The 12,100-nt window shown below is 56.9% G+C and overlaps 1 protein-coding gene across 1 annotated transcript; it reads left to right on the top strand.

The window, feature by feature from the left end:
* Nucleotides 1-6,810: 6,810 nt before the first annotated feature.
* Nucleotides 6,811-11,252, top strand: LOC149427505 (E3 ubiquitin-protein ligase UBR4-like; the record flags this gene model as incomplete). Its single annotated transcript, XM_089667959.1, has 3 exons — nt 6,811-6,959; nt 10,506-10,603; nt 11,149-11,252. Coding segments are annotated over exons 1-3 (327 nt in total), but the record flags the coding sequence as incomplete, so codon positions are not given.
* Between the last annotated feature and the right edge of the window lie 848 nt (nt 11,253-12,100).

Here is a 12,100-nt window from a genome sequence, read left to right as displayed (position 1 = left end):
TCTGCCCTTGGCCTGTACCTCTGTACAGGAGGAGAGCTGGAGCATCCTGCCATTGCACTCATGGTCACTAATCGTGGGTGCAATACTCTGCAGGCTCATGAGAAATAAACATTTAGAAATGGGCATTTCATGGGGCCCCCTACAGACCCCGGGCAGTGCTCGAATGGTCAGTCTGCCCTTGGCCTGTACCTCTGTACAGGAGGAGAGCTGGAGCATCCTGCCATTGCACTCATGGTCACTAATCGTGGGTGCAATACTCTGCAGGCTCATGAGAAATAAACATTTATAAATGGGCATTTTTTACCTGCAAAATCTATAAATAAATTTAAAAGAATAAATAACTAAATATAAATATATCTACAGGGGAGGACTAAGAACTCATGGGGCCCCCGGGCAATAGGGGATCATGGGGCCCCTGTGTCCTTGCCCAAACTCAAAAAAGCCTATGGAAAAGGTATCAGGGTCATCTCATGGGGCCCCCTACTGACCCCGGGCCCCTGGGCAGTGCCCGAGTTTCCAAATGGTCAGTCCGCCCCTGTATGTGTGTGTATATATCAGGTGAGGGTGCAGCGTGCCAGCAGGCGAGGGGTCTTCTGTAGAGATTTGGTGGTAGTGACATCACTGGGGTGACAGGAGCTCCACGTCTGCAGCGTTCCCTGTATCTGGTGTGGAGCCACGAGAACAGAATTGATTTTAGTGCGTTGGAAATGACGCAGTCGCCACTGCCGGGTTTTATTTGTTCATCATCCATTCAGCATTTACCTCTTCACCGATCCGCGGGAGACGCCCCCTCCTCCCTCCGCCGTATGAATGTGTGAAGGATGTTCTGTATTCAAAGTTTCAGTTGAAAATTTCCCCTAATTTATGTAGTTTGATTTTTTTTTTTTTTTTGGTTAAAGTGGAACTCCGCTGCCTGCGCACCACAAACTGACAACGCCATTTAATTCATCCATCCATGTCTTATTTTGTTGAGAAATCACTTTGAAAAACACCCCTCTAGCATTTCTAGCCACCATCTTGAGTAAGGGCAGATAATTTATGGAGCATTTAATTCCTGGAATTCATCTGCCCTTAGCTCAGGCAGGAGCATGTGCTTAGCTGAGAAAGCCCCTCCTCCCATGAAGACTCCTGGGATGTATGACATCATGTTAGCCTAGGCCAGAAACCAGGAAGTAACTGAAGAAATGTTCTCTACACACATGACGTGTCCCCTCCCCCCCTCTTCTCTACACACATGACATGTCTCCTCCCCCCCCACTCTTCTCTACACACATGACGTGTCCCCTCCCCCCCTCTTCTCTACACACATGATGTGTCCCCTCCCCCCCTCTTCTCTACACACATGACGTGTCCCCTCCCCCCCTCTTCTCTACACACATGACGTGTCCCCTCCCCCCCTCTTCTCTACACACATGACGTGTCCCCTCCCCCCCTCTTCTCTACACACATGACGTGTCCCCTCCCCCCCTCTTCTCTACACACATGACGTGTCCCCTCCCCCCCCTTTGCTACACACATGACGTGTCCCCTCCCCCCCCTTCGCTACACACAGGACGTGTCCCCTCCCCCCCTTCGCTACACACAGGACGTTTTCCCTCCCCTCCTCTACACACATGACATGTCCCCTCCCTCCATCTCTACACACGACATGTCTCCTCCCTCCGCTCTTCTCTACACACGTGACGTGTCCCCTCCCCCCCTATTCTGTACACACGACGTGTCCCCCCCCCCCATTCTGTACACACATGACATCTCCCCTGTTCTGAACACACATGCCATATCCCCACCCCCCTATTCTGTACACACATGCCATGTCCCCTCCCCCCTCTTCTCATGTTAGCCTAGGCCAGAAACCAAGAAGTAACTGAAGAAATGTAAAACTAAAAAAAAAAAAAAGTATAAAAGTGATGTATGTAATATGCGCTCGTATCTCGGAAGGCCGGCAGCGGGAGGATTGCAGACGCCTCCTGCGGATGGAGAGTTTAGTTCCACTTTAATAAATGAAAACGTTTTATGTTCAGTATTTATCATCCAGACGTTGGGTCATGTGACTGATTTGTGTGTCAGAATCGCCAAATAAAGACGAAACCAATAAAACAATTGAAAGGGCCGGCGCCCTTCTCTGTGTTGTCATTTCTTGCTGCGTGCTCTGATTGGACAGGAGGTTGTGCTGTGCGCAGGGGGAGGGGCGATTCCTGGATGCTGCACGCGGGATTGTACCAGGACCCTGCATGTGACGGCGGTCCAGGCAGCGCTGCGCAGGGGGAGGGGCTATTCCTGGAAGCCATGGATGCTGCACGCGGGATTGTACCAGAACCCTGCATGTGACGGAGGTCCCGGCAGCGCTGCGCAGGGGGAGGGGCTATTCCTGGAAGCCATGGATGCTGCACGCGGGATTGTACCAGAACCCTGCATGTGACGGCGGTCCTGGCAGCGCTGCGCAGGGGGAGGGGCTATTCCTGGAAGCTGCACGCGGGATTGTACCAGGACCCTGCATGTGACGGCGGTCCCGGCAGCGCTGCGCAGGGGGAGGGGCTATTCCTGGAAGCTGCACGCGGGATTGTACCAGGACCCTGCATGTGACGGCGGTCCCGGCAGCGCTGCGCAGGGGGAGGGGCTATTCCTGGAAGCCATGGATGCTGCACACGGGATTGTACCAGGACCCTGCATGTGACTGCGGTCCTGGCAGCGCTGCGCAGGGGGAGGGGCTATTCCTGGAAGCTACACGCGGGATTGTACCAGGACCCTGCATGTGATGGCGGTCCCGGCAGCGCTGCGCAGGGGGAGGGGCTATTCCTGGAAGCCATGGATGCTGCACGCGGGATTGTACCAGGACCCTGCATGTGACGGCGGTCCCGGCAGCGCTGCGCAGGGGGAGGGGCTATTCCTGGAAGCCATGGATGCTGCACGCGGGATTGTACCAGGACCCTGCATGTGACGGCGGTCCCGGCAGCGCTGCGCAGGGGGAGGGGCTATTCCTGGAAGCTGCACGCGGGATTGTACCAGGACCCTGCATGTGACGGCGGTCCCGGCAGCGCTGCACAGGGGGAGGGGCTATTCCTGGAAGCCATGGATGCTGCACACGGGATTGTACCAGGACCCTGCATGTGACTGCGGTCCTGGCAGCGCTGCGCAGGGGGAGGGGCTATTCCTGGAAGCTACACGCGGGATTGTACCAGGACCCTGCATGTGATGGCGGTCCCGGCAGCGCTGCGCAGGGGGAGGGGCTATTCCTGGAAGCCATGGATGCTGCACGCGGGATTGTACCAGGACCCTGCATGTGACGGCGGTCCCGGCAGCGCTGCGCAGGGGGAGGGGCTATTCCTGGAAGCCATGGATGCTGCACGTGGGATTGTACCAGGACCCTGCATGTGACGGCGGTCCCGGCAGCGCTGCGCAGGGGGAGGGGCTATTCCTGGAAGCCATGGATTCTGCACGCGGGATTGTACCAGGACCCTGCATGTGACGGCGGTCCCGGCAGCGCTGCGCAGGGGGGGGGGCTATTCCTGGAAGCTGCACGCGGGATTGTACCAGGACCCTGTATGTGACGGCGGTCCCGGCAGTGCTGCGCAGGGGGAGGGGCTATTCCTGGAAGCTGCACGCGGGATTGTACCAGGACCCTGCATGTGACGGCGGTCCCGGCAGCGCTGCGCAGGGGGAGGGGCTATTCCTGGAAGCCATGGATGCTGCACGCGGGATTGTACCAGGACCCTGCATGTGACGGCGGTCCCGGCAGCGCTGCGCAGGGGGAGGGGCTATTCCTGGAAGCTGCACGCGGGATTGTACCAGGACCCTGCATGTGACGGCGGTCCCGGCAGCGCTGCGCAGGGGGAGGGGCTATTCCTGGAAGCCATGGATGCTGCACACGGGATTGTACCAGGACCCTGCATGTGACTGCGGTCCTGGCAGCGCTGCGCAGGGGGAGGGGCTATTCCTGGAAGCTACACGCGGGATTGTACCAGGACCCTGCATGTGATGGCGGTCCCGGCAGCGCTGCGCAGGGGGAGGGGCTATTCCTGGAAGCCATGGATGCTGCACGCGGGATTGTACCAGGACCCTGCATGTGACGGCGGTCCCGGCAGCGCTGCGCAGGGGGAGGGGCTATTCCTGGAAGCCATGGATGCTGCACGTGGGATTGTACCAGGACCCTGCATGTGACGGCGGTCCCGGCAGCGCTGCGCAGGGGGAGGGGCTATTCCTGGAAGCCATGGATTCTGCACGCGGGATTGTACCAGGACCCTGCATGTGACGGCGGTCCCGGCAGCGCTGCGCAGGGGGGGGGGCTATTCCTGGAAGCTGCACGCGGGATTGTACCAGGACCCTGTATGTGACGGCGGTCCCGGCAGTGCTGCGCAGGGGGAGGGGCTATTCCTGGAAGCTGCACGCGGGATTTTACCAGGACCCTGCATGTGACGGCGGTCCCGGCAGCACTGCGCAGGGGGAGGGGCTATTCCTGGAAGCTGCACGCGGGATTGTACCAGGACCCTGCATGTGACGGCGGTCCCGGCAGCGCTGCGCAGGGGGAGGGGCTATTCCTGGAAGCTGCACGCGGGATTGTACCAGGACCCTGCATGTGACGGCGGTCCCGGCAGCGCTGCGCAGGGGGAGGGGCTATTCCTGGAAGCTGCACGCGGGATTGTACCAGGACCCTGCATGTGACGGCGGTCCCGGCAGCGCTGCGCAGGGGGAGGGGCTATCCTGGAAGCCATGGATGCTGCACGCGGGATTGTACCAGGACCCTGCATGTGACGGCGGTCCCGGCAGCGCTGCGCAGGGGGAGGGGCTATTCCTGGAAGCCATGGATGCTGCACGCGGGATTGTACCAGGACCCTGCATGTGACGGCGGTCCCGGCAGCGCTGCGCAGGGGGAGGGGCTATTCCTGGAAGCCATGGATTCTGCACGCGGGATTGTACCAGGACCCTGCATGTGACGGCGGTCCCGGCAGCGGCTGCGCAGGGGGGGGGGCTATTCCTGGAAGCTGCACGCGGGATTGTACCAGGACCCTGTATGTGACGGCGGTCCCGGCAGTGCTGCGCAGGGGGAGGGGCTATTCCTGGAAGCTGCACGCGGGATTTTACCAGGACCCTGCATGTGACGGCGGTCCCGGCAGCGCTGCGCAGGGGGAGGGGCTATTCCTGGAAGCTGCACGCGGGATTGTACCAGGACCCTGCATGTGACGGCGGTCCCGGCAGCGCTGCGCAGGGGGAGGGGCTATTCCTGGAAGCTGCACGCGGGATTGTACCAGGACCCTGCATGTGACGGCGGTCCCGGCAGCGCTGCGCAGGGGGAGGGGCTATTCCTGGAAGCTGCACGCGGGATTGTACCAGGACCCTGCATGTGACGGCGGTCCCGGCAGCGCTGCGCAGGAAGGGGCTGCTGTTGTATTGCCGTAGCCGGGCGTGTCTATAGCGCCTCTAGTGGTGACAGCCGCTGGTGAGGAAAGGGTTCAGCACAGGAGCAGCTGGAGGAGAGTTACAATGTATCAAGTGAGGGTCTGCAGGGGCGGGGCAAGGAGGGGGCTGGGCTATATGAGGAGGCGTGGTGATAAGCCCCACCCACCTCTTTCCCTTGCAATGACATGAGCACCTAGAGTATGTCTACTGATAGGTCTGGCCAGTAGGCGGGGATTCAGGAACTCCTACAAAGTTACAATGTACGGTCTGATCACTGGGGGGGAGACTGAAGAAATGACTCCTCCTCCTACAAAGTTACAATGTACAGTCTGATCACTGGGGGAGGAGACTGAGGAAATGACTCCTTCTACAAAGTTACAATGTATGGTCTGATCACTGGGGGAGGGGAGACTGAGGAAAATGACTCCTTCTACAAAGTTACAATGTACGGTCTGATCACTGGGGGAGGAGACTGAGGGAATGACTCCTAGTCCTTCTACAAAGTTACAATGTACAGTCTGATCACTGGGGGGGAGACTGAGGAAATGACTCCTTCTACAAAGTTACAATGTACAGTCTGATCACTGGGGGGGAGACTGAGGAAATGACTCCTTCTACAAAGTTACAATGTACAGTCTGATCACTGGGGGAGGGGAGACTGAAGAAATGACTCCTCCTCCTACAAAGTTACAATGTACAGTCTGATCACTGGGGGAGGAGACTGAGGAAATGACTCCTCCTCCTACAAAGTTACAATGTACAGTCTGATCACTGGGGGAGGGGAGACTGAGCAAATGCCTCCTCCTCCTTCTACAAAGTTACAATGTACAGTCTGATCACTGGGGGAGGGGAGACTGAGGAAATGACTCCTAGTCCTTTTACAAAGTTACAATGTACAGTCTGATCAGCAGGGGAGGGGAGATTGAGGAAATGACTCCTCCTCCTTCTACAAAGTTACAATGTACGGTCTGATCGCCGGGGGAGGGGAGACTGAAGAAATGACTCCTCCTCCTCCTACAAAGTTACAATGTACGGTCTGATCGCCGGGGGAGGGGAGACTGAAGAAATGACTCCTCCTCCTCCTACAAAGTTACAATGTACGGTCTGATCGCCGGGGGAGGGGAGACTGAGGAAATGCCTCCTCCTGCCTGACATCACCCCAGCCTAGGCACAGTCACTGAGTGGAGCTCTAGGATGACGTATAATAAAGGTGGATCTCTGTCAGGGCTATTCTGGAGGTGATTGGATGGTGTAATGGGGTCCCCAGCACAGAGATCACACAGTGAGGGGGGCGGGGTGAAGGTGCGGTGGGCGGGGTGAAGGTGCAGCGGAGGGGGGCGGGGTAGTTTTAGGGGCGAACGAAGATAAGCCCCGACCATCCAGATCCGGTTTCACTGACGTCACTTCCAGGTTCTCCTCAGACACGGGAAGTGCCGGAAGATGGCGTCCAGCGGCGGCGGTGCGGGTCCGGGATGGGAGGTGGCGGTCAGGCCGCTTCTCTCCGCCTCATATTCCGCTTTCGACATGAAAGAGCTTCCCCAGCTACTGACCTCCGTCATAGAGAGGTGAGGGGAGTGAGAGCTGAGTCACCGCCGCCATGACAGGTCCTCTTCTGGGCCCAACTACTGACATACCCCTCCCCCTCCTCTCTACACACCTGACATGATGTCCCCTCCCCCTCTACATACATGACATGTCCCTTCCCCCTCTCTACACACATGACATGTCCCTTCCCCCCTCTCTACACACATGACATGTCCCTTCCCCCCTCTCTACACACATGACATGCCCCCCCCCCCTCTACACACATGACATGGCCCCCCCCTCTACACACATGACATGTCCCCCCCCCTCTACACACATGACATGTCCCCCCCCTCTACACACATGACATGTCCCCCCCCCTCTACACACATGACATGTCCCCCCCCCCTCTACACACATGGACATGTCCCCTCCCCCCTCTACACACATGACATGTCCCCCCCCCCTACACACATGACATGTCCCCCCCCCCCCTACACACATGACATGTCCCCCCCCCCCTACACACATGACATGTCCCCCCCCCCCTACACACATGACATGACCCCTCCCCCCTCTACACACATGACATGTCCCCTCCCCCCTCTACACACATGACATGTCCCCCCCCCCTACACACATGACATGTCCCCCCCCCCCCCCTACACACATGACATGTCCCCCCCCCCCTACACACATGACATGTCCCCCCCCCCCCCTCTACACACATGACATGTCCCCTTCCCCCCCCTCTACACACATGACATGTCCCCTTCCCCCCCCTCTACACACATGACATGTCCCCTTCCCCCCCTCTACACACATGACATGTCCCCTTCCCCCCCCTCTACACACATGACATGACCCCTTCTGCATACATGACATGTCCCCTCCCCCACCCCCTTCTCTACACACGTGACAGGTCCCCTCCCCACCCCCTTCCGTGTACACACGTGACGGGTCCCCTCCCCGCCCCCTTCCGTGTACACACGTGACGGGTCCCCTCCCCGCCCCCTTCCGTGTACACACGTGACGGGTCCCCTCCCCGCCCCCTTCCGTGTACACACGTGACGGGTCCCCTCCCCGCCCCCTTCCGTGTACACACGTGACGGGTCCCCTCCCGCCCCCTTCCGTGTACACACGTGACGGGTCCCCTCCCCGCCCCCTTCCGTGTACACACGTGACGGGTCCCCTCCCCGCCCCCTTCCGTGTACACACGTGACGGGTCCCCTCCCCCTTCCGTGGGGGTGTGGGAATTTTTAAAAATAAACCTTGTCCAGGGACTAAATCGGAGTCCCAATCTACTTGTCCTGTTATAAAAAAAATGATGCCCCCCCCCCCCCCCCAGACCGTGTCTAACTCTGAGGCGTGTCTAGGAATGTCGGGGCTTCATGGCGACTGAAACTATTCATGTGTTTACATTGTGAGGTTTATCTCCCCCCCCCCACCACACCCAGGGACTAGCAGAGAGGGTGGAGACCTCGCAGTGTGATGAGCACCGATTGGCTGCTCATCAGGAAAGGGGAGTGTCAGGCGCTCTTAACCGCTTCTCGACCTCCCTATAGCAGAAATACTGCTGCAAGGTGGCACGGGTGTGCAAAATCGCATGTGTGTGTGTGTGTGTGTGTGTGTGTGTGTGTGTATACGTGATGTTGCATTTCCAGGTAGGGGGGTGAGCACCCTATCCACGCTGCCATTTGTGCCAATCACCGCGTCCCTGGCGCCCAGTGATTGCCAAGCATCTCCGACGAGGAGGGGGGGGGGGGGACTGTTCTCCTCCCTGTCAGCTCGTGCACACTGCTTTGGATAGCCATGCAGAGCCATACAAAGCAGTGTGCTTACAATGCAGCACACGGACACAGCGCTTAGTAACACAGCACACAGTTAACCCTTTGATCGCCCCTCATGTTAACCCCTTCCTACCCAGTGTCATTAGTACAGTGTCGGGGCTTTTTATTAGCACTGATCACTGTATTGGTGTCACTGGGGATGTCAGTGACACCAAGTCAGTCCCCCCCCCCCCCCCCCAGTGTCAGAATGCCCACCGCAGTCCCTCTATAAGTCGCTGATCGCCACCATTACTAATAAAAATAAAAAAAAATTCCAGTATCTGTGCCGCCATTTGCTAACGCCATAACTTTCATGTAAACCAAACAATTTACACGTATTTGGATTTTTTTTTTTTTTTACCACAAACACGGAGCAGAATACGTTTTTGCCTAAATTTTTTTTTTTTTTTTTACTGGACATGTTTAATAGGAAAAAGTCAAAAATATTGTGTGTTGTGTGTTTTTTTTTTTTTTTTTTTTTTTTTTTTTTTTTCTTATAGCTAAAAAAATAAACACTCAGGCAATCCAATACCACCGAAAGAAAGCTCAATTCCTGGGAAAAAAGGACTTAAATTTCATTTGGGTGCAGCGTTGCATGACTGCGCAATTGTCTGTTAAAGTAGCACAGCGCCATAATGCAAAAAATGGCCGGAGGGGGGAGGGAATCCTCAGGAGGGCGAGTGGTTAACGCTCAGCAAAAGCACATTTGAGTGAGTAAAGCTACGTTCACACTAGCGCTGTGAGAGGCGGCAGAGAGGCGTTTTGGGGAAGCGTTTTTACCGCATCCCAAACGCCTCTGCCAATTCTGCACATTACAGCACATGGTGCTGTTCTAACGGGAGCGTTTGCGTCGCGGCAAAACGGATGCCTCTGGTCGAGTCAGGAGGCGTTGAAGCCTCCTATTCTAGTCTATGGTGCCGCTCCGCAAACGCCCGGCCGTTGTTTGCGGTGCGGTTGCGACGTGGTTGCGGGGCGTTTGCGGAGCGGTGACACCATTCAAACTGCATTATAGGCATTTGTGGGGCGTTTTTAAACACTCGGCAAACGCCACTAAACCGCGCATGCGGTGTTTGCCGAGCGTTAAAAAATGCTCCGCAAACGCCGGACCAACTCTTGCAAAACGCTATAGGGGCGTTTGGTAAAACAGCCAAGTGTGAACGAGCCCTAAATGAGGCGCTGACCCCAATGGGGGGGGGGATATTGTATACCTTCATGTTACCCTCGCACTTGGCTGTGTGTGCAGAGCAGCCAGTCAAGCTTCATTGTCCGCTCCGTTAAAGCATTTTTTTCACATTGAAAAAAAAAAAAAGTGCATTAACACTTTATTTAAAAAAAAAAAAAAAATTTTTAATGCACGTTTTTTTTTTGTTTGTTTGTTTTTTTTATACCAAAGACATACAGCAGAAAACATTTTATGAAGAAATCTGATTTTATTTTTTTCTGTTGGTTAATGTTTTATAGCAGAAAGTAAAATAAATATTTTTTCCTTCAGACTTTTTTGTCTTTTTTTTTTTTTGTTTTTTTTTTGTTTTTTTTTTGTTTTATATAATAAGAAATTAAAATAAAAACCTAGTGGTGATCAAATACCACCAAAACATAAATGTTGTCTTTGGAAGAGCGTTGCGTGACCGCGCAGTTACCAGTTTCAGTAGCGCAGTGCTAAATCGTAAAAAAGAAATGGCCTTGTCGGGGGGGGGGGGTGAAACCTATCAGAGCTGAAGTGGTTTAATGAGAATTTTTTTTTTTTTTTCTTTTCAGTGAATCAGAAATTCTTCATCACGATAAGCAGTACGAGCCGTTTTACTCGTCGTTTGTGGCTCTCTCTACTCACTACATCACCACCATCTGCAACCAAAGTAAGTGTCTCCTCCGCACTGCAGACATTGCCTCATGTTGGGTGTCGCAGGCATCACTTTGGCCTTGGAGGCACAGAGAGGTCGCCAACGTCTGCGGGGACATGCTGGGAGTAGTAGTTCCATCGGGCTCAAGCTGTTGATTGTTGCCGCTAGTTTAAAATGGGTTACAGGTTCTCTTTTAAGTTTGGATGTAAAAGTCCTGCCTGAGAGCGAACCCCACAAGGTGCCCCCCGTTATGCCCCCCTCTCATCGGGTTTCACGTGGCACCTGGATTCATGGAAAAGCCCCGCCCACTGCTGCTCCTGTGCCCAATAGCAATGCTTTAGGGGCCAGTAAAGGCATCCTATGGAGCTCAGCCATCGAGTCTGGAATTCTGGTTCAGGAAACAGAGAAACGAAATTGGTGTTTGCTGTATTGGCAGGAGCAACAGGGGGGGGGGGGGGGGAAGGGGTTGGCGGCTGGGGAGGGTTCAGCTGTGCTGTGATTGGTTATTTCCATATTGTGCTCAGTTTTGGTTGGTCAGAAAATCTGTTTCCTGCTTTCAGTTCCCAGAAACCAACTTCAGTCAGCAGCTGCTGCCTGCAAAGTCCTCGTTGAATTCTCCCTGCTGCGCCTGGAGAGCCCAGATGAGGCATGTGCAGTGTCACAGGTGAGTGTCCTCCCCCCAGGTATCGGGGCACAGAGGGAGTCCTCAACCCCCCCCCCCAGGTATCGGGGGCACAGAGGAAGTCCCCCCACCCCCCCCCCCCCAGGTATCGGGGCACAGAGGGAGTCCTCCACACGCCCCCCCCAGGTATCGGGCACAGAGGAAGTCCTCTCCCCTCAGGTATCGGGGCACAGAGGGAGTCCCCCCCACCACCCCCCCCCCCCCAGGTATCGGGGCACAGAGGAAGTCCTCCACACGCCCCCCCCCCCAGGTATCGGGCACAGAGGAAGTCCTCTCCCCTCAGGTATCGGGGCACAGAGGGAGTCCCTCAACCCCCCCCCCCAGGTATCGGGGCACAGAGGAAGTCGTCGTCGTCCCCCAGGTATCGGGGCACGGAGGAAGTCCCCTCCCCCCCCCCCCCCCCCCCAGGTATCGGGGCACGGAGGAAGCCCCCCCCCCCAGGTATCGGGGCACGGAGGAAGCCCCCCCCCCCCAGGTATCGGGGCACGGAGGAAGTCCCCCCCCCCCCCCCCCCCCCCAGGTATCGGGGCACGGAGGAAGTCCCCTCCCCCCCCCAGGTATCGGGGCACAGAGGAAGTCCCCTCCCCCCCCCAGGCATCGGGGCACAGAGGGAGTCCCCCCCACCCCCAGGCATCGGGGCACAGAGGGAGTCCCCCCCCCCCACCCCCAGGCATCGGGGCACAGAGGGAGTCCCCCCCCCCACCCCCAGGCATCGGGGCACAGAGGGAGTCCCCCCCCCACCCCCAGGCATCGGGGCACAGAGGGAGTCCCCCCCCCACCCCCAGGCATCGGGGCACAGAGGGAGTCCCCCCCCACCCCCAGGCATCGGG

Source organism: Staurois parvus, unplaced genomic scaffold (genome assembly GCF_062004578.1).
Source record: "Staurois parvus isolate SC_StPar_1 unplaced genomic scaffold, SC_StPar_1.0 ptg003704l, whole genome shotgun sequence".
NCBI lineage: Eukaryota > Metazoa > Chordata > Amphibia > Anura > Ranidae > Staurois > Staurois parvus.
The sequence above is the reverse complement of the archived record's forward strand: the minus strand, read 5'-3'. Positions and strand labels throughout refer to the sequence as shown.